General features: G+C 31.8%; 3 protein-coding genes across 4 annotated transcripts; 1 reads left to right on the top strand and 2 right to left on the bottom strand.

Annotated features, from left to right (window-relative positions):
- Positions 1 to 3,974: 3,974 nt before the first annotated feature.
- Positions 3,975 to 7,342, top strand: Bma-ldh-1 (Uncharacterized protein; the record flags this gene model as incomplete). Its single annotated transcript, XM_001900173.2, has 8 exons — positions 3,975 to 4,100; positions 5,329 to 5,446; positions 5,576 to 5,749; positions 6,017 to 6,190; positions 6,284 to 6,404; positions 6,616 to 6,739; positions 6,958 to 7,059; positions 7,277 to 7,342. 8 exons carry the CDS (start codon positions 3,975 to 3,977, stop codon positions 7,340 to 7,342), a joined length of 1,005 nt encoding a protein of 334 aa, XP_001900208.2.
- A 1,095-nt stretch (positions 7,343 to 8,437) lies between these two features.
- Bm10067 (Uncharacterized protein) lies at positions 8,438 to 9,104 on the bottom strand (the record flags this gene model as incomplete). The annotated part of the gene is made up of 2 exons (XM_001900174.1): positions 8,438 to 8,596; positions 8,985 to 9,104. 2 exons carry the CDS (start codon positions 9,102 to 9,104, stop codon positions 8,438 to 8,440), a joined length of 279 nt encoding a protein of 92 aa, XP_001900209.1.
- A 7,037-nt stretch (positions 9,105 to 16,141) lies between these two features.
- On the bottom strand, positions 16,142 to 20,283 carry Bm10068 (Uncharacterized protein; the record flags this gene model as incomplete). Of its 2 annotated transcripts, none has more annotated exons than XM_043078937.1 (12): positions 16,142 to 16,187; positions 16,281 to 16,513; positions 16,670 to 16,837; positions 16,958 to 17,158; positions 17,522 to 17,729; positions 17,924 to 18,158; positions 18,301 to 18,454; positions 18,588 to 18,756; positions 18,912 to 19,111; positions 19,252 to 19,410; positions 19,643 to 19,750; positions 20,134 to 20,283. In XM_043078937.1, 12 exons carry the CDS (start codon positions 20,281 to 20,283, stop codon positions 16,142 to 16,144), a joined length of 2,031 nt encoding a protein of 676 aa, XP_042934871.1. The 2 variants fall into 2 exon arrangements, with proteins under 2 accessions (XP_042934871.1, XP_001900210.1); XM_001900175.2 differs by having other exon boundaries at positions 20,134 to 20,232.
- Between the last annotated feature and the right edge of the window lie 260 nt (positions 20,284 to 20,543).

Raw genomic sequence — 20,543 nt, 5'->3', positions numbered from 1 at the left:
TTTCCTTTTCAAGAATGGATGACTTTTTCTTTCTAAATAGCTTCTAAACAGCTCTCTTTTCATCCCTGCATCAGCATCATAACCGATCCTTATAAAATCATTTTTCTCAGATAACGAAATAAATTTTGTGCCATAATATCATATAGTTGAGAATTACACGGAGAAGGAGAAGCTTCCGTCCTTTCATCTCATCATCCATCTAACCTGAAACACATCAGTGAATTGGCTGTGGAACTTGTTGGAGAAATTCTTCCTATCATAACAAAACAGCCCTTGGATTGATAGCAGTACATTGTGGACTTCACATTCCTAATCGACCTTCCTTGTTTCTCAAATATTAACAAGTTTTGTTCACAAAAGATCAAATCAGGAAAGGTAGTTGGTTTTAGATATGTTTGTCTGTCCAGGTGGACAAATAGGTTTGAAAGGTCACGATCACATTGAGTTTCACTGAAGCATTTTATGATGATTAGCATTGTCTAAGTTGATGTATTGGTAAACGAATTCACGAAAACTAATGTTAGTGGAAAAGACATACCGTCGTTTTGTAAAGATAAAACCATATGCCTGACATTAGGATAGTTACCAATATGGTGCCCGCATGAATGAAAATAAATTTACTTCAAGTATCTTTTTCAACCTTACTAATTTTGTGCGCTCTCACGATTTGGCTGGTATTTGAAACTGAGATTGTCGAAATTCCATAGATTGAATACAATATTGATACTTTACTTTGTGACACTGTAGATTTATAATATACAATATTAAAATTAAGTTTCATCCTGAAAATTTGATGAAGTCAAACATAAGTTTTTGTAAAAATGAAGATGCCATAAAAATCCTTTATTCTTAAATGTGACCAATAATTTGACCAAAAACATTTATTTGAAATTGCAAATTTCTTTCTGCTTTCTATTGCCAGTTAAGGAAGATGATTAAATGCAACGATCTTTTCTGACAAAATCAAAGATCAAATGTGACAAATATGAAAAGATTTTTGAACACATAAGCCAAAAGGGAAAAAAATTTTGAACCTATTCTTTAGAAGAACAGTTCTGTCTTTGAAAAAATTTAGCCCTGCATCAGCTAGATTAAATTTTCCCAAATACCTACAGGTTTTAAAATTCCTGCTGAGAAATTAGGCACCTTTTTAAGTAAACTTTAGTGAATAAATGTTATCAGATTAAAGCGAACCTCCTTTTTGTCTTCGTTACAATTAATTTTTCTCTATGTTTATAAAGTTGAAATCACTTTTTTTTCAGCTTTTGGTTGCAATTTCTCCGAACTTTTTCTAACACCAAAATATACACTAGACTATTTGTGCCAACTAATATACAATACAGATAAGTTTAAACAGAATTCCACTACAATTTTTCCTATTTTTGCATATTTGCATTAGAGTTTTTCCACATTTATTTTGCATGTTTTTGACATTTAAACATACGTGGCAAACGAAGCGATTTCAGATTGAAATCCAATTTTTTTCAGAATTCCAGGTAAAAACCAAATTTAACTTTTAATTCGCCTTTCTATCCTCCATATTCACGAAAGTTATTTTTGCGTTAACGTCTAACTTAAAGAAATGAACATTGAAAATGAACGCTATTCTTTCCAATATTCATTCGTTCATTTTGGGAGACTTACTTCATTCACGTGAAATCGTCATGTTTTGCCATTTTTTGTTGAAACACTGCTGAGATAGGCCTAACCAAAGGATTGAGAAATGTTCGATCAGTTTGATAATAGTCCCCTCATTTCTTGTATTTGCACTACTTTCGACGTGTTCTGTCATGATATCGACAAGATTTATTTTAAACAGTCACTCTTCAACAATATGCTTACAACTTGTCAGGTCACCTTACACACTTGTCGCTTATCTCTTAACACATATGATCGAAATCTTAGCAATTTCCTTCATGTTAAATTCAAAATCATATCGTAGACAGATGCATAAAGATGGTAGCACTGGAAATTTGCCATGTCCAATGCAATTCGAACTGTTTCTTATTTCCACGCTGCGATGATTTGCCAAAAGGCTAATTAGTATACCAGCAGCAACCTGAATTAGCTGTCTCCAACACAAGGAAGCTGTGGAAGGACGTCAGCCTTCCCATCAATGACCACGAACGTCTCTATAGATAACCTTTTTGTGCCTAACCTTTCCCCCTCCCCACTAACTACTGTGAGGTAGTCTTCATAATTATGTGCAACTGTGAGATGTGTATGTGTTGGCGGTCACTTCAGAATAACCTCTGGCGTCCTTTTTTTGGTTTTTCTCCTACTTCTCAATCGTCCCATTATCTTTCCGGTTTGTTTCTCTTCTCTGAGGACAACAGGCGCACTTCCCTCTGCTTGTACTTTCTTAGCACTATTGTACGGTTATCATTCTTACTATCAGCAGTGGATTTCATACGGATTTAACTGATTTTCTGGAAGAATAAGCGTTGACACGTAAGTTCCTCCGGAATGAAGGTGGTATTTGTAGGATTGATATTTCTGATATCCGAAGGATAAGACGTCAGGATAAAGATGTTTGCTTTTCTAGGGAGACTGGAATTTATAAGACAGTTGGTAACTGTCAGGTTAGTTCGTATGTAAATGTTTCGATGTACGCTAAGCTCTTGAGAGATCTGTTATTTTGCTTCAACTGTTGAGAGGGAAGGGTACCATACACCATACAGGATAAGTTATAAAGAATTACACTGCAAGTTTCCTCTGATGATAATGAGAGTTATAGTGAAAAACTTATTCCTTTCTTTCCATTTTTCATTCAAAATATCACTTATTTTCATCCCACACATCTCTATCTAATTATAAAAGCATATCTTCGCTAATTCCCTCTTACGTTTCTCTTGTCAGGTTAGCTACCGGCGAGTTTTACATACTGCTAAATTTTGAATGACCTCACTACTGCTGGAAACTGAAAAACTCTCTCGTCATCCATGATAACAAATGAGGGAGGGAGAGAGTAAAGAAGAGAAAACACTTTCGATTATGCCCAAGCAGTGAGGAGAACTGAGTGAGTGCGTAGATGCTACATTTATTGGAAAGGTTTCGGGCGCGACATGCACGCGGTGTCAGCTTTTGATTAGATTGGTTGAGAGGCGCTGACGCCCGAGAAGAGAAAGGAACAAAAGACGTTCATGAATAAATAGCAGGCAGCATATATCAGCGATAGTCCACGCTATGTCAGGTTGTTGCCTTTCCCATCCCCATCATTCTTCTTTCCTCGTTTTACGAGACCGTTGTAGTCCTGCCACTTAAATGTTTCCTTATTTCCTGCACTTTACTTCGGTAGAATGCAGGAAGTATGTGAAAAGGAAATGAAAGGGCTTCTGACGAAACTTTGGAGTACTTATAACAGCTGCTGTTGTTTGTTTGCAATCATATATGATGAGGGAACTGCGCAACTACTTAATCAATTCGAGTTCACCAGTTTGTCATTCTGAGAATTAGTAGATGTATAGGGTTAATACTTTCGTCGATATTTTGGTAATTTAGTTATTTGCCGGGTAGACGTGATTATTTTAAACTTATTTTTCGTCAAAGTTTCCAGAAATTTGCATTTCTGAATAAATACTTCAGAAAAAACTTGTCGGTGCCTTCGCACAAAGTTTTACATTTACTCGGATATAGCTGAGAAATTCATTCCAACTCATCAGTTAATCATCTAACTGTTTCACACTTCGAAATGTTTGGTGGGTATTGGTTAAAAGGGGATTGTGAGAACATATTCCATCATTAATAAATGATGAAACTTCTGCACTTTTAAAATGGGCAAAATTTACGTTTGAAGTGTCGTCCTTACTTTTTTGTTTTAGTTTCAAATGATAGAATACTATTTAAAATATCAAAAATATTAATGGGAAATCTTGAAATTGAGGAAGTAGAATAGACGGAAATACAGACACTGGGTGAGACCTAATATGTTATTAAGTATAGACTAGATTATTAAGACTAGATCTTATTTTAGAATGAGCGAGACAACAGCAGCACTATTCAAGGAGATCGTCCCTGCACATCGCACCCCGCACTCTAAAGTTACGGTGGTTGGTGTTGGCCAAGTTGGCATGGCTTGCGCTGTTAGCATTATGCAAAAGGTTATTTCTTTCGCTTCGTTTTTTATTAGAATTTATGAAGTTTTATGAAAAGTAAATGTTTTTGTATAACTGAAAAGCGAAATATTGTTTTTTGTCACTGAAGTAAAACCCTGTCATTGTGAAATCCGAACTGGTATTTTCCATCTCAATCAATTTAGCAACGGTTTTCAGTTGATAAGATCCAATAATTTTAATTCGCAGTTAGATTCCACAGCAAATTTGTACCTCTATAGGAAAGGTTTCACTTTGAAATACTAAATTTTAGCCACGTTTAACATTGTGTATTATCCGATATAAGTATGGATTGAGATACATGTTAACAACAAAAAAAAAGGGAGTCAAATTAGAACATGATACTGATATTTGCTGAGTTCATTGCTGCTTTCAGAATTAATTTCTCAGAAGATGAGATAGGTTTTTTTGGCAAACTAACCCTTAACTGATGTAGTATTTGGTAAGTGGTAAATAATGATCGGGCATCTTTTTGAACTGGTTTAGCACTACTTTCTTCATCATTGATAGAATTGACAGTTCAGATTGTTGTTACAAGTGACTTCAGATTCACCATCCTTCACTGCACTTTTGGTGTTTAAGGTCTTCCTAAAAATAGTCCTGTTCTCTTGTTCTCTGTTTTCTTTTGTAACAGAATTTTTTATTCACAATTAATGCGTTTCACAGAGAAATGAATGTATCGATGAGAATATTTGAAGTTTCGTTCATAGAGATCGCTCTATAATGCAAGGTCATTTGTACGGCTTGTGAAAGAACGTGAGAGAGCATTATATTTTCATTTGACATTAATCACTTAGTGCATCAATCACAAACAACTGTGATTGATGGAAAGGAAAAATGAAAGAGAAAATAATTGGTTATCGAGTTTGTGGAAAGAACAAGGGAAAGAGAAAGTGGAAGAGGAAGTAATGGCTGTGAAGTTTATGGAAAATGAAGCCATGAAGGAAAAAGGAATTAATTTTGTTCCTTTGTGATTTTGCTGGTGATTTGTAGTCAATCTTTAGCCTTTGCTCAAAACTATCTAGTTTCGTAACGGTTTACACGAAATGTTATTATTAGTTGGCTTGAATAAGATAAATTGCCTAAGTTCAACTTAACCTTTTACCATATAACCTAAAAAAGTGGGACTTGAAACAAATTTGAGTCCAAAGAATACTAACTCCAAACAAGTTGCATTTGTCTAGAAGTGAATTTTACTTATTTGAAAGGTTTGCAGAATATTGTCAGTGAGCTATGTTTGGTGGATGTCGTAGCGGACAAGTTAAAGGGAGAAATGATGGATCTGCAACATGGTGTCCCATTTATGAACCCGTGTATCATTCGTGCCTCCGTCGGTAATTTATGAACTCCTTATTTTGGAGTGATGCTTGATTAATGTTTGTTCATATGGTTTCACATTTATGAGCGTATTTAAACCTGTTTGTTAATATTGACACTTTTTATTTAAATCTTTTAAATTATAGATTATGAAATCACCAAGGGCTCGAAGCTTTGTGTAGTAACAGCGGGTGTTCGTCAACGTGAGGGTGAAAGTCGCCTCTCGTTAGTGCAGCGTAATGTAGAAATTTTCAAGGGCATCATTCCTAAATTGGTAGCCAATTCTCCGGATGCTATGCTTTTGATTGTTTCCAATCCAGGTTTCATTTTTCCCGTTTGAGTAAAAAGTTCTTAATTTTTCTTTAAAATCTTCAACTGAAAAACTTTTTTTTATGCTCATCAAAGAAAGAGCTGTATTTAAGCTGACCAGTATTTCTTTTGTTGGTTACGACGTTTCCTTGATTTTTGTCGCTTTTAAGCAATGCATGGGTCGTTTCATTAACTTTCAAGAACTGAACGATGTATTTATAAGCACTTCATTAATTATCAATTTTAGTAGTGATGCTAAATTTCTTAACTTTTTTTAGTCGATGTACTCACCTACGTTGCATGGAAGATTTCTGGTCTACCACCACACCGTGTATTCGGTAGTGGAACGAACCTTGATTCTGCTCGTTTCCGTTTTTTGCTTTCCGAGAAACTTGGAATTGCAGCAACTAGCTGTCACGGATGGATCATTGGTGAACATGGCGATTCAAGCGGTTGGTTTCGTCATAGATTAGTTAAGATTCATTCACTGCAAGGTCTCATACTACATCATTTCGCCACTTGATTTTTATTGCAGTAATTTTTAGTTCCGGTTTGGTCTGGTGTTAATGTAGCAGGTGTTGCATTACGGGACGTGAAGCCGGACATTGGTAAGAGCGCTGATTCAGACAAATGGCAGGAAGAAGTTCATAAAGGAGTTGTTTCAGCGCACGTTTTAATATTTTTATTATATTTCTCTTTCTGTATATTTCAATTTCCTGGACATGTTCGTTCCATCTAATAAGAATTTCATCACTTTACCAGTAAATTTCACAAGCTTAGAATTATTAACACAGTATCTTAGATTACAATGACTGAAAGTGGTCTTATGAATTCTTTAACATGTTTTGATTTCTTAAAAATTATTTTAACGTTTTAGTGCATATGAGATCATCAAGCTGAAAGGTTATACTTCTTGGGCTATTGGTATGTCCACAGCTGCCATTGCCTCAATTGCTCTTCGTAATACGCGTTCAGTTTGTGCTCTTTCCGTCAACGTCAAAGTTTGTTTTATTGTCATTTTTATTTTTCGTTTTTTATTTTTTAGTTTTTAATTTTTTTTCGTGCTCACTAAGTAGTTGTGAGAGATCGAAAACTCACGAATAGTTAATGAAATAGTTATGAATAGATTTATTATATAGATTAATTCATATTTTAGATAATTTTCAAAACGGTTTTATAACTGGCTAAAAGTTATTAGCTTTAATAACTCTTGCTGCAGGGTTTACATGGCATTAATCAAGACGTTTATCTATCGCTTCCAGTCGTTCTTGGTGAAAATGGCATCACTCACATCGTAAAACAGAATCTGAATGAAACTGAGGTATATTTTAAGTTACAATATTTTGAAAATTTATTTTGAAATCAATAATATGCTCATTGTTTTAACTATTTTTTCGTTTCTTTTGCGCATTTGTTTTCTTTTCTTTTCAGTTTTTATGCTGCTAGTTTTAGGTTTTTCGATTTTTAATACTTTGTCTAGCATCAGATAGGCATAACAAGTTCTCTGGGAAAGTGGGAAACGTTTAAATTTATTTCAGATAAAGCAGCTTCAGAAATCTGCCGCGCAGTTGTACGAAGTGCAATGCGGTATCAAAGGTCTTTGAAGAGATCAAGAGATGAGAATGCATGATTTTGTAGAGTCAAACCTAACACTCATAATCTTCGCAATGAATTTTGGTAAAAGTGAATTGAAACATAGATACTGACCAAAATGATTTAATTTGAACTTACTTACTTTCTATTCTGTACTATTTATTTTTGGATGCTTTTGACACTAAATTGAAATTAATAGAATTCAAAGGCTTTGTTCTTCATAGTATCTTCACAAAGCATGTCATGTGCGTTCAAATTTCGGCTGAAGAAAATGGTCTTAAAAGTAAAATTCGACAGTAGCTTGTTGCATATGTTCCGTAGTGTATTGAATGTGTGTACTGGTTTTATTTGATAATTGTGCTTCTGCATTTTAAGGTTTGCATGTTTGTTGGGTTCTACAAAATGCTTATTTATCCATTAATTAAAAATAGCTAATATCAGTTGCTTTTTTCAAGAAGATCAAAAAAGGATGAATTTATATTTGATGTCAAGCTTAGGATATAAAGAATTCAGGGTGGTTGAATGAGATCTGTTGGATTGGATTCTGGATACACTTTTGCTTTCCTTTGGTCTTTCTTTACAAACTGGAGTTAAGGGTTACTTAGTATACTTTGGGAGAAGGAAATGGTAAGGCTAATAACATCTTTGAAGGTACTGCTGACTATTACCAGATGGTAACACACTACAACAAAGACAATGGTTCCTGTTATGAAAGTATGCTGCATAATCCAGTGGCATATAAATAAAAGATCACAGAACAGAGTCAGTAAACTGAATTTAAAGGAATTGAAGACCTAAAAGCAGTGTTCCAATTAATTGACTCTTCCTACAGTTCCCGCTTTATTCACCTCATTCCATTTGTCGTTTTACTGCACTCGGGGCACCGATTGGCAAAAATACTGCTTTACCGGGCACATTGACTTTTTGTTGATATATTACTAAGACGAAAAAATTTGATAGAACCTTCGGCTTAATATTATGATCAGTGGTTCTCCCCAGCAATATTAGCAAGGTGAAATGATATCACAATAGATAGGTATCAAGTTTCTTAGTCGTGGATGAAATTACTAAAAGCCCGCATCATTTCATGATCCTTTGGGCATGATTCATTTGTTGTTGAAAAGATTAGGATTGTAAGCATCGAAATATCGCTTGCCAAAACGGATAAATGTTGGCTTGCCATGAGAACGAGAACCACGTTCAAATCCAAATTGCGGTTCCGACCTCAACAACGCTGGATACCAATGTTTTGCGTTCTCACTGATCTAAAATTTGGCATATTTTGAAGAATCAAAGGAACACCAAAAGAAACAAGTTGAGAATCAATAAGTCATATTTGTTAACTCGATTTGTATCAAAAATTAATCCAGGCCAGATAAATTTCTTAAACTTCTAGTTACCTTCGGGATATTTCAGAAGACAATATAGATTTTAAAACTACACTAAGACTGTCTAAAGCATAGGTAATCCATATTCTAACCTTTTAATTACGAGCAACAACAGTTAGGGTTTATGTATTGCAGGAGATCCGAGCAGTTGAACTGCTTCACAATCTTTTCTATTGATCTATGACAAATGAGTTGTACTATCTGATTCTGTAGGTTTGCAGATCTTATGATATGAATGTTTTTAAAGTAACAAAGACAAACGAACAGGTTCATCATCTTCCTCATTTATTACATTGGCATTTGTAAATGTTGTCAAGACAAACAATCCGACACAAAGAGTGAAATAAATAATTGAACTGGTTCCAATACATCGAATCTGTACCATAATCGAAGAGATCGTCTGGCTTGAACTCTTTGCAATTTCAATTTTAAATCTTTTGTTTTTCAACACAAACTCTGAAAAATATGCAGTAGTTCGTAGATAGCGTCACGATGTAGCATAAACATCGCATCGGTTGACATATGCTAAAAACTAACAAATCCGTTAGATGAGTCATATGACACACAGAGATGAATTGTTATCCTATCTTTTGATAAGAAAGAAATCTAACGACAGAGAGGACTGGTTTATTAAGGAAAACGGGAAATTAATCATTTTAAAGAAAATTACTACACAATAATTTTTGTTACTTCAACCATAATTATTGGTGTAGTGTATTTGGCTTAAATATTTCAACGGTATCACACAGGAAAAAGCTAATATGGCTAATAAACTTCTTAATAGGATAAAACTTCGGGCAAATACTACAATTTCTAATTTTGTTTATTTCTAGTACTTGGTCCAGAACTAAGTTGGAAGCCACCAATGAATTTTTTTCCACATGAATGTGTCCACTAATTTTCTGACCACAAATCAGAAACGACACGACGACTATATTTTTCTTAAATACCAAAATATATTTCCTTGATGTTTCTCCGAGATTCGAAGAACTGCAGTTGATCAAACTTATCAAACAATGTCCATAATATTTTTTAGTGCAAATTAAGTTTCCATGAAAACGGTTATTGTCGCTTGTGTTATGCAATTTACTTTCCATAAGAAGTCACACGTCACTATCCGATCGAGAAGTGATCCGTTGTTGTTGTTGTTTGATCATCGGAGAAACAAAAAAACCAAACTAATTTACTTTAAATATCAAATTCAATCATTATGCATTTTATCTTCAAGGTACTTATCTCTATCACAAAACTTGAGTGGAATTCCATTAAATCTTGTGAGCAGTTTCTGAGCCAATTGTGCTGTTGATAGCAAAAGTTTTTTCTGCTTCTTAAATTCATGTAAATAAACGTTCGAGTCTACAGTTTGTCTATCATTTCTTTAATCTAAAATAGATTGAATAAATAGGAAGAGAGGAATATAAGATATGAGTATTGAAATCATATATAATATTGCAACAGTCCTTTGAAAACACAGTACAAAATTATATAATTACTTCTTCATCAATCCAATGTAGAACAAGTTTGATAGTCAATAAAAATTACCAAAAATTTCAAAAATTTTAAGCTCTTTTATTAAATTATAAAGCGCGAGGAGTTAGTTACTCCAAGACGTTTCTCAATTTTCTCGCTTACATTTTACATGATGCAATCAGTATTGTTGTGATATACCAGAAGTTGTTTAGATTTGACAGTGTTGCATAAACCGCAGTTTTGCCATTTTATAGTAGCTGAATTGATTAAATACAACTTATCTAATAATATTTTTTTTAGCTATAATGAGAAAGAGAACAATTCTCATACTTGAGAACCAATCAAATTTTATGTGTTCTCATTTCTAAATAGAAAATTTGATTCAAAATGTCTCGCTGAAACAATTTAACAATTCAAAGTTCTGCTTCCATGCATTAAAATTTAATGACACTTAAAATGATTTTTTTATCACATAGAAATATCCGGAAATAATAATAGATTTGTTGAGTTTCTTTTCAACTTTAAAGATCAAGATACTCGAAAATATTCGAAATACTCGAAAAAATAGAAATTAATGGTAGCAATTTCTGATATGATGTTATAAAATTGGATTATGAAAAAAGATATAAGCTTGTAGAAAAACTTAAAGGTATAAAATATAAATTATTGCTGTAAACTCTACCAATATTGTGAACTATTTTGAAATACATGGTACTTCAGAAGTTGGGTATCGTCATCGGAAATTTTCATGAAATTATTGTAAAAAACTTTCATTCATTTCCAGACTTGCAGATAATTAGAAGTCATTTGAAACATTTATCTGCACGAATTCTCTAGCTACCTTAATTTTATTTCATATTATTAAGTGATTAAACTTATTTAATTTTTTTTATTCAACTATTGAATACCTAATTTTTAAGAGCATTTTAAGAACAACAATTCAAGTTTTAATGCTAATTATTTTTCATTGTTCAAAACAGTAAAAAGTGTTAAAGTACTGAGAGCCAAATACAATAATGCTAGTTAAAAGTAATTTATTAAAAATTTTTTTCCCTTTTCTAATTAATTTTACTGCCATTTAAAAATTTTACCGTATTTTTTATTATTTATAAAAATAATATGACGAAGCTTATGGAACAGCTAATAGATAACGCTGATGTGTTTAGTCAACAGAAGGATCATTTCATAGTGTCATTAGATATGATACGATAAGGTCCACAATATCAAGAAAACTTTTTCTGAAATAAGAAACGGAATTATTCGGCTCAAATACGATGACTGTGTAACATAAGCGAATAGCAAAATATATTATCGGCAAAAAACACTGAACGGCAGGCGTGGCATGTTATTTTTATTTTCTTTGAAAAATTCTTTATTTTCCTGGAACAATTTGAATTTAATGGCATCATAACATAAAACTACGAATTCATTTGTCTCTGGGAAGGACAACCTTTTGAATCCTAATGATTGAAAACAATTTTTTTTCTTGCATGTCAGGAAACTTTCAGAATATCTGTTCACCATTCAGTTAAATTAAGTCTATGATGATGGATATCAGTTAAAATGAGAAAAGTTATTGATTTATTTGAGTAATTCATGTTTTTCTCATCATCATATTTTAATCTTTGAGATATTCCATTTGTGCTTCTTTTAATCTTGAAATTCACATTTATTTCTTAACTGCAACTCATTTAACATTAGCATCTCCAATTTAACTTGTAATACTTACGGCTCACTATTTCACTTCTCTGAGCTCTGAGCAAGTACAGGAAAAGCAACAATGCATGTCAGACATTTCATTTTTCAAATTGCAGCGAATACAATGCTAATGTAGTAAGAGAAGAGACATTGGAAATGAAATGAATAGAACTAGATTAAAAAATAGACTAAGGCAGTAATTATGGTTTGATCTGAAAAACTTCCATATGGAAAATGTTTCCTGCAGTAAACTTTTAAATAATTCTAAAAGAAAGACTTCTTTAAAATCTCTTATCATAAGCATAACATGAAAAAAGTCTCCTATCTTCTCTCCGTTAAATACAATCCCTTTTTTAAGTAAACTTTGGGAGAATCGACGTTGTGGTCAAGGTTGAGAAATAGGGATAAATTCCACTTGTTGTGGTCACTCCAAAGTTTTACCAACTTGATTATTTGGACATTAAAATTAAAAACACCGACGCTGGGTAGTAAAATTAGTTTTTAGTGATCATTAAAAATGCTTTTTGAACTGATTTTCTGCAATTTGTAGGTGAGCAATTAGTTGTATATAATTGCATGTTGCTCTACTAATGATCAATACAAAAGAGATGGCTTCATAAGTCGTAAATAATTCAAAAGATACTCTTACTATAAAATAGATAGAGCTAGATCTAAGTATTTTATATATTCAGTAGTTTTAAAGTTTATTGGAATAAATTTCTCAGCTTGAAATGACGTACTTCCATAATTTTCGGAATTCGAAAGAAATGCTAAATTCGAGATAACGAGTATTGAATAGCTCTGTTTCTGTTTCTGAACCTTTTACAAAGAATAAATGGAATTTTTATCGCGAGCACTGAATGCATTTCATTTTATTCTTGTACTCAGAAACATTAAGCCATAAGTAAAGATCGTTCAGTTCGATGGTCAGAGATGAATTGTTCAATCACTCATTCGTCTTATCAATAATGTAGCAATGTAGCAATCTTTCATAATCTTGAAATTCTTTGTAGATCATTTATTGTTAATAAAGTATCTCTACTCAATTTCAAAAGAAAAAAAGTCCAGTTTTCCACAGAACATTCAATTTTTTGGTCAGAATAAGCGAAAACAGAGGAGAAAATAAGATAAGATATCATGATAATCCATATTTTACCATATCAACAATGCTTATAAGAAGCAATCTCATAAGAAGATATCATTCATTCTCATTTAAACTAAATAATTCCGTTGATTTTAAAATATAGCCTGAAAAATCTGTTTTATAACTGTGTTTTTATAATAAAACGTGCTAAATTAACGTGATAATGCTAATAAATATGAGAACAAGCTATGACATAATTTATAGGCTGGTCAACTTTTCTCGACAGTGATTCTAACTTTATCATCACAAAGGATTTTTCACGTGAGAAGCCGCTCAAAATATTGAAAGGTTTCACAATTAAAAAATAAGTCCTCCGAATTCTTATCCAATACCAGCGGAAGCCAAAATTGTTCAAAATGTAAATTTTATTTGTTAGAGCGGAAGAGTTTAATGTAAACTGCTCAGTGTTTTCCTGTTTAACAAAATATATCTTGTTTCATTTAAAAATTGATAAAGAAAAGAAAATTTAAGTCGTTTCGAATTTCGTCATAACTGCAAGTGATGAAGTGAAAATTATGCGCATCTTATATGAAAGAAATCAGTTTCTTAAAAAGAACATTTTTTAAAAATGTTTATTGCAAAAATTAAGTTCACATCATTAACTAAAAATCGCAAATCATTAAAGACAAAGAAGAAATTAAAAAATGAAGTGTTCCCTTTTTAATTTTATTGATGCAAAGAAATAATTATCATTAATGCATTTAACAATTTCTCTTCTTCCGAAGCTCTTCTCTTACCTGTAAATAGCTTAGTGAAAGATAGCTAACAAATCTTCCTCTAGGAAAATATAAATCTTATATGGTGGAAGTTATATAAGGTGTTCTTAATGCGACAATTTTATAAAAGCGTCGAGCACACAAATTAAATTCTCATCAATAATTAAAAAATTATAAGCCATTAAAGAGGGAAAAAGGTGAAAAAGAAAGAGAGATCCTCTCTTTCAATTATTTTGTCATCTTCCTAACACTGACTGAAGAAATAAAGACTCTTGACAAAACTAAGAAGGTCCTGTGTTATAAGCATATTTCTCAGAGACCTCAGATAAGTAAGAAATCTAAAACCATTGATATAATTAGATAGGAATATGAGGAAATAGCGATATTCGTGTCTGAGATAAAATTGTTATACCTTTTGAAAATTTATATATTAAGAAGTACTTTCATTGTAAATTCCAAAGTTGTGGATTTTAGTGCACATTAAAAGTGTGCAATTACTGGTTAACAGTTGAAGAATTTTCATCAGCTTGTAGAAAAGCAAGTGGTAGAAATAACGATTTGTAAACATCTTGTGATTTTCATATATGAAAGAGTTCAGTGGATACAATAAAAGAAAAAAGCTAATCATCAAAAGCATATAGCTTTCTCAGATTTTTTTAAAACTAAAATCTTGTCATTTATTTTTAAACTTTTGGACAGAAAAAATGATAAATGAAAAGTTTCAATGCATTATAAAGTGGAGGATTATTATGACCAATTGCAGAGATTGTTGACTAATTATATTAATTATGCAAGGCAGAGTTGACATTTGTACTTAACAAAAGGAATCAAAGTTTCTGAACAAGATCCACAGGTAAGACTTAAATGTCTTTTATTTTTGTCAATGCAAATGATCAAGTATGATGAAATATGCGTGAGTACTTAAACATTTTCTTCGGAAGCCCAATGGACGTACTAAATTTTTAATCGAGAAGAAGAAAAAGATTTATATAAGACTTTGAAAGAGATCTAGAAAGCAAAAGAAGTAATTGAAGTGAAACAAGAATTCAGTCCTTTTCTTTAATCTCAACTTCTGGATAAAAGTGGGATTTTTAGTCAGCAGGTGAATGACTGAGTAAGTCATTATACAGCAATTCGTCGGGGTCCTTATATATTTTCTTATATATATATGTATATGTTAGTCTACCAATCCAGCTCGTCCAGAATTTTCTCGAACAGTATTACTTACATAAAAATCTGGAAACATGTTTATAACTTTACCTTTAATCCAGAGACCCTATAAAAATTCTATAATCACTACGACAAGAATAAATGAAAAAATTCCGGATTTGTGTTTCATGTTCACAAGAACTGTGAAAATGAAAAATATTCAGCAGTGGGTAATCATATAAAATGTATTCACGAAGAATTTCTGGTTCTTACATTTTTTATTGATCTAATCTGAAAAAATTTTAAGTACCATATTAACAGAATCAATTAAAGTGAAAATATGACTAAAGAATGATATCATTTTTGATATCATGCATAAGGATTTAAAAGTTGTACGAAAAAACCTCATGGAAATGTATTTATAAATGCTTCTTACATAATTTTAATCGCTTTCAAAATATGAGTTTGAAAATATATCTGAATGCTACTGTTTCTCATCATATTTTTTTTGGAATGACGTATGCAATAAATTATTTGCCATATGAAAATTTTTTTCTCATGAAATACTTTTCCAACAGTTTTCGGAGTAAAGTGAAAATTCCACTTTGCAATGCTAAATGTTTCAAAAGGTAAATGAATTGACAATTAAAGATTTCACATCCGAAAACTGTTTTTTTGGAACACTTTACTATTAAATATTGATTACTGGAAAAGCTTTTATAAGCTTTTAAGATGATCGTTTTTGGCCATGAAAATAACATCGAATCTATCTTCAAAACTGACTCTACTTTACCCTTTTTTATCTATGCTATACATTCGTGAACTATTTAATTCTTTTTATCTGTGTTTAAGCACTCTCGAATTATTTACTCCCTTCAGTTAGTTTCCTCACTAATAGTGGACTTTCGTGCATGTCAATGTATTTTCGGCTGCAAACCTGGCAATGGCTTGAAAAACGAATTATCCTGTGAAGGAAAATGTATGTTCAATATTTTTAAAGCTTAAAGCTCAACTTTTAAAAATATGTCTTCGATCGAGATGGATATCAGAGAACAGAAATAGCAGCAGACGTAATTTGTCACAATTTAAATATTATTGAGAACTTTATTAGTGATTGCAATCATTTCTGTAAAACTATCTAATGTAGAAATTTCGTCAAATGCATAACACGCTGTCACCAAGGATCACTTTCAAACTAATGACAGATATTAGTTTAAATGAAAGAATTCTCGGGACAGAGGCTAATCACGATTCCGCCCTGTTTGTTGACTGTTTATCGTTTTTTCCAAACCTGAAAAAGTGTTATGAACATATCACTTTATCATTCTAATCTTGAATGTTTTCAATTATTCCATAATAAACTGGACACAGGTATTAATATTACCGTTTTAGTTCTCGTCTTGTTTGTGGTTTTCTTTTATAAAAATAATTTCGTATAGAACGTTCTATATTCAGTAGCGGAAATTCGGAAAGCATTGAAGCTTGGAAACCAAGCAAATATGCAATAAATAGATTAAGTAGCGCAATATTGAGAAACTGAGATTTAGTTTCGTAATGATAAGGAAAAGTTATATGCAAATAAGACGCAAATATAATAGGTAAATGGTTGAGATAAACCTGAAATGTTGCACATTCATTTTCCTAAGTATAATTATTCGAGTAGTTAGTTAAATCTATCGCAAATTCTTTGTAACAATTTGACTTAAACTCTACAGATGTAAAAACTTTTATGTACAGTAAAATACCGATAAAGGAGCATAAAGTGTAAAATACCGAGTAGCACAACACGGAGAGTGGTAAAAATAATTTAAAACTAAGAAATGTATTAATAAAGCTAGCATATCCGTTGTGACAGGCATAAATTAGCCAAGCTATAGCAACGGCAAATGTTGTTCGATGAAGCGCTCCATAAATCAGATAATAAAGCTTCCATTCCAAATTCTATAAATATAAAATCAAACTGATTAAGAGGATATCATTTCTGATCCTTGCACTATAGTTTTTACTTCTTTTCTATAAATCGCTTCTTTTTAAATACAGACGAAATACTCCGAAACTTACTGTTAAAATCGGATAAAGACCGTACATACTGATAAAAGCAAGAAAGATTGATAATATCCAGCCACAGGTAAGAAAAGTAGTCGAATGCTGTTTATTAGAAATGTTTTTGGTTTGAATCTTAGCCAAATGATGACCAAGTAACAAGCCAATAATATACGGTGCTGCACGATACTGAGGTTTGATGTACATTACCATAAAATGCTTTAAATGATAAAGAATTAAAATGTTGTGCAATAAAAGACATAGTGATAAGCTGCTCTTTTAGTATTACTGAACCGCTTGTAGTTATATGGTTGCTGGTAACTGTTATCGTATCACTCTTTTTAAAGTATATCAGTGTTCTTCATCATAATTATCACTTTGATGAAAATCTTTAGTGTTTTCTAACCATTCCACGACTTAATCATATGTTCAGGACAAACAGAATACTTGCCAGTTTAACAGTGGCGAAAGTGAAATTCCAACTTTAGAATTTAAATCATTCCAGAATTATTCCACAATTACTCTTACATCCTTCAAGAAGCCAAGTGATAAGAATCTGATATCAGATAGAAATGCACAAACCTCCATGAAATTAGAATTGTAGATAGGAGGTCTGTTCCAGCCAAGTTGTGTGGGTGGCATATTGTAAACAATCATTGCATAAACTCGGGCTGCGTCTGATAATGCTATACAGAGGATGGATAATAGATAGCCCCGATTCTGATTTCGACCAAGTGTTAGCAGAAATATGGGGGACAAGAGATAAAAAGTAAATTCAGTACTTACATACCTAGAATTAATCAATAAGTTTTACATTTGCATAAAATTAAGAGTGATAACATTAACTGATATATGTTGTAATAATTAAAAGAATCTGAAAAAAGGATGAATTCAGAGATTTTTTATTTATAAAAGCTACTTTGATTTATAAATTTATAAAAGTCTACTAGTGATCAACACTAGTAGAGTGGACAGATCACCTACCAGGCCCATCCCATACAACGGTGTTCAAATAAACTGCCTATGAGTAATAAATTTTGCCACCAATATTTGGAGCACTGTACATTGTGATCAATTTCAGGCCATAATTCCTGATAAAATATGTTGGTAAGAAAATATATAAATATCATAGTATAAAAGTAGGCTGGCCACAAACGGATAATTCGATGCACATAGAAATTCAACCAGAACTTTAAAGATTTCCATGTTGGCTTCATCTCTAAATTCACATTAATTTAATCAATTAACCGATTTTCTGCTTTTATTATAGTATATAAATGATAAATGTTCACTGAAAGATTCAAGTGTGAGTATGTTCTTCTACATAATGGTTTTAAAAGTTGAAATTCCATAATACTTACCCATTTTCTCGTATTTCTGAAAAAAACCGTAGGCATTCACTGTTCCTCCAAGTACTAAAAATACATCGACAGAAAGAAGAAAGTTTGCTATCCATTGATTGCCAAAATTATTGGCGATATCATGATAATATTCGTCAACATTATCGATATATGGCTAAATATGCTAAGCAGAAAAATAGTTTAAAATATATTTGTAATAAAACGACCAAAAGAATAAATGAATATGTTGTAAAATGGATGAAATCTAAGACGTAAGAAAAGGTTCAATATTTCTTAGAACAACGAACAGCAACAAAGGCAAACATATGACCAATGATAATCCAAATCATCGTTAAGAATCGTATGCCAAACATGCAAGTGATAACTTTTGAACGATTTTTCGGCATTTTGAATATCAAGCCGACATTTTGGTTGATTGAAAACGCAAGAAGAATTTGTTCTTTGATAGTTCTAGATCTAAAAATTCAAAAAATTAAGTTCGTTCCTTCGAGATAAAATCAGTGAAAAAATTTGCATTGAAACTTAATTGTATAGAAAATAATTAATAATTTTCAATTTTTGCTTATTAATAAAAATGTTAAATTGAAAGATTTAATGAACAAAAAACATACTTTGTTCCAGGATTGCTTATAATTTGATAAATAGTTGAGAATAAAACAATCAACCATAGGAGTGTATTACAGGACAACGTAATAATGGGAAGTGGTTTGTCGTACCATTGCACTGGACGACGAGAATGAACACATATTGAAACAGAACTACCGTTTTCTGGTAGTTCAATACCCAATGCTTTCTCGTAGATATTCCAAAACTTAAAATTTTTTATTGTAATTTGAAAAAGTTTTTTGTACTTATGAATATCATCATAAAATCAGATTACTTCTCTAAACATAAAAACTTTTTCAGTGCAAAATTGTAAAACTTAGTTACTTAGGATTCGATCGATATTACCTTATGTTCTTCTTTTAAACACAACTTTGGGAAACATATAGTGTGCGCAATAGATTTATATTGTTTCGAATCATAACGATAACAAAATGATGTTGGATGCTGGGAAGCTGAAAATGTTGATTCGCCAGCTAATTTGAAGCAAAGCAGCATTCGAAATAGCTGCAACAAAGAACTTCCTTAAGATGTAAAGAATGATCATTTTCTTAAACTCAATTTTAATTTCTGAGCACATGAAAATATATTATTCGAATATTGATAAATTATTGGAATTATTAAATTTAAAGAGAGAAATCAGTTCTATAAGTGCTTATCTGTACTAATTAACAAAAACTGTAATATATTTTTGCGGAATACATCATATATTGTCAAAGCATTAAATATCAATACTAACAAATCTGCTGTCTGTAATAAATTCATTAGATATGCCATGCCCAAATGTAGGGTAAAATGCGTTCAACACACTTAGTGGACTAAGGCTGGAATTCTGATAAGCTTTGACCTGGAAACAAACCTTTTCAATGAATGATTAATTAAAGTATACCAGTCGAGTGAATCATAAAAACATTTGTAGACGGAAATGTTATTAAAAAATATAGCAGAAATGCCAGAAAGTATTTAATGTTTAAGAATCGATGTCGATTGATTCATTTCAATTTTATCACTTCAAAGAACTACTCTGTGACGCTATAGCGATCACTGAAAGGTCTTAATGAGAGTTAATCACTTTTTTCGCTCAATTTTCTTATTCAAAATTTTGTCTTAAGAATAACTGCAAAGAAGCAAAATGAGGAATTTAGTTAAACTGTTCCAAAGTAATTAAAAGTGTTTTACGCAACACTTGAAATTTTAAATACTGCTAGAGTTTGTAAGACGTAAGCTTACTTTTAACAAATGCTGAGAACAGTAAGGTGACAACGACCACAATATTTTCTTCTCCATATCTCTTATAGCCAAAATACCATCAGTTTGGCCAAAAACCATAACTGCTTTTACTATAACACTTATGATGCATAAGTTAGCTGAAAGCCGCATATTCACTGCAAAGACAAAATTAACATTTTTCAATTATTAATAGTCGTTTTCAGCCATCGTAAATATTCTAACCGTTATTGTTGTGTCATCTCATAATAGACTTCGTCACTATTGTCATCAACAAAGTTTTCACTAATGAATTTAATTATAAAAAATAATATGAAGGATAATTCATTATTAGTGTTGCTAGACAAAAATTGGATTTTATAATCTCTCTAAACTACAAGAAATTTTTTGCAAAAAGCTCTTAGCTCAAATTA

The sequence above is a fragment of the Brugia malayi genome (assembly GCF_000002995.4).
Source record: "Brugia malayi strain FR3 genome assembly, contig: Bm_v4_Chr2_contig_001, whole genome shotgun sequence".
Taxonomy (NCBI): Eukaryota; Metazoa; Nematoda; class Chromadorea; order Rhabditida; family Onchocercidae; genus Brugia; species Brugia malayi.
The sequence above is the reverse complement of the archived record's forward strand: the minus strand, read 5'-3'. Positions and strand labels throughout refer to the sequence as shown.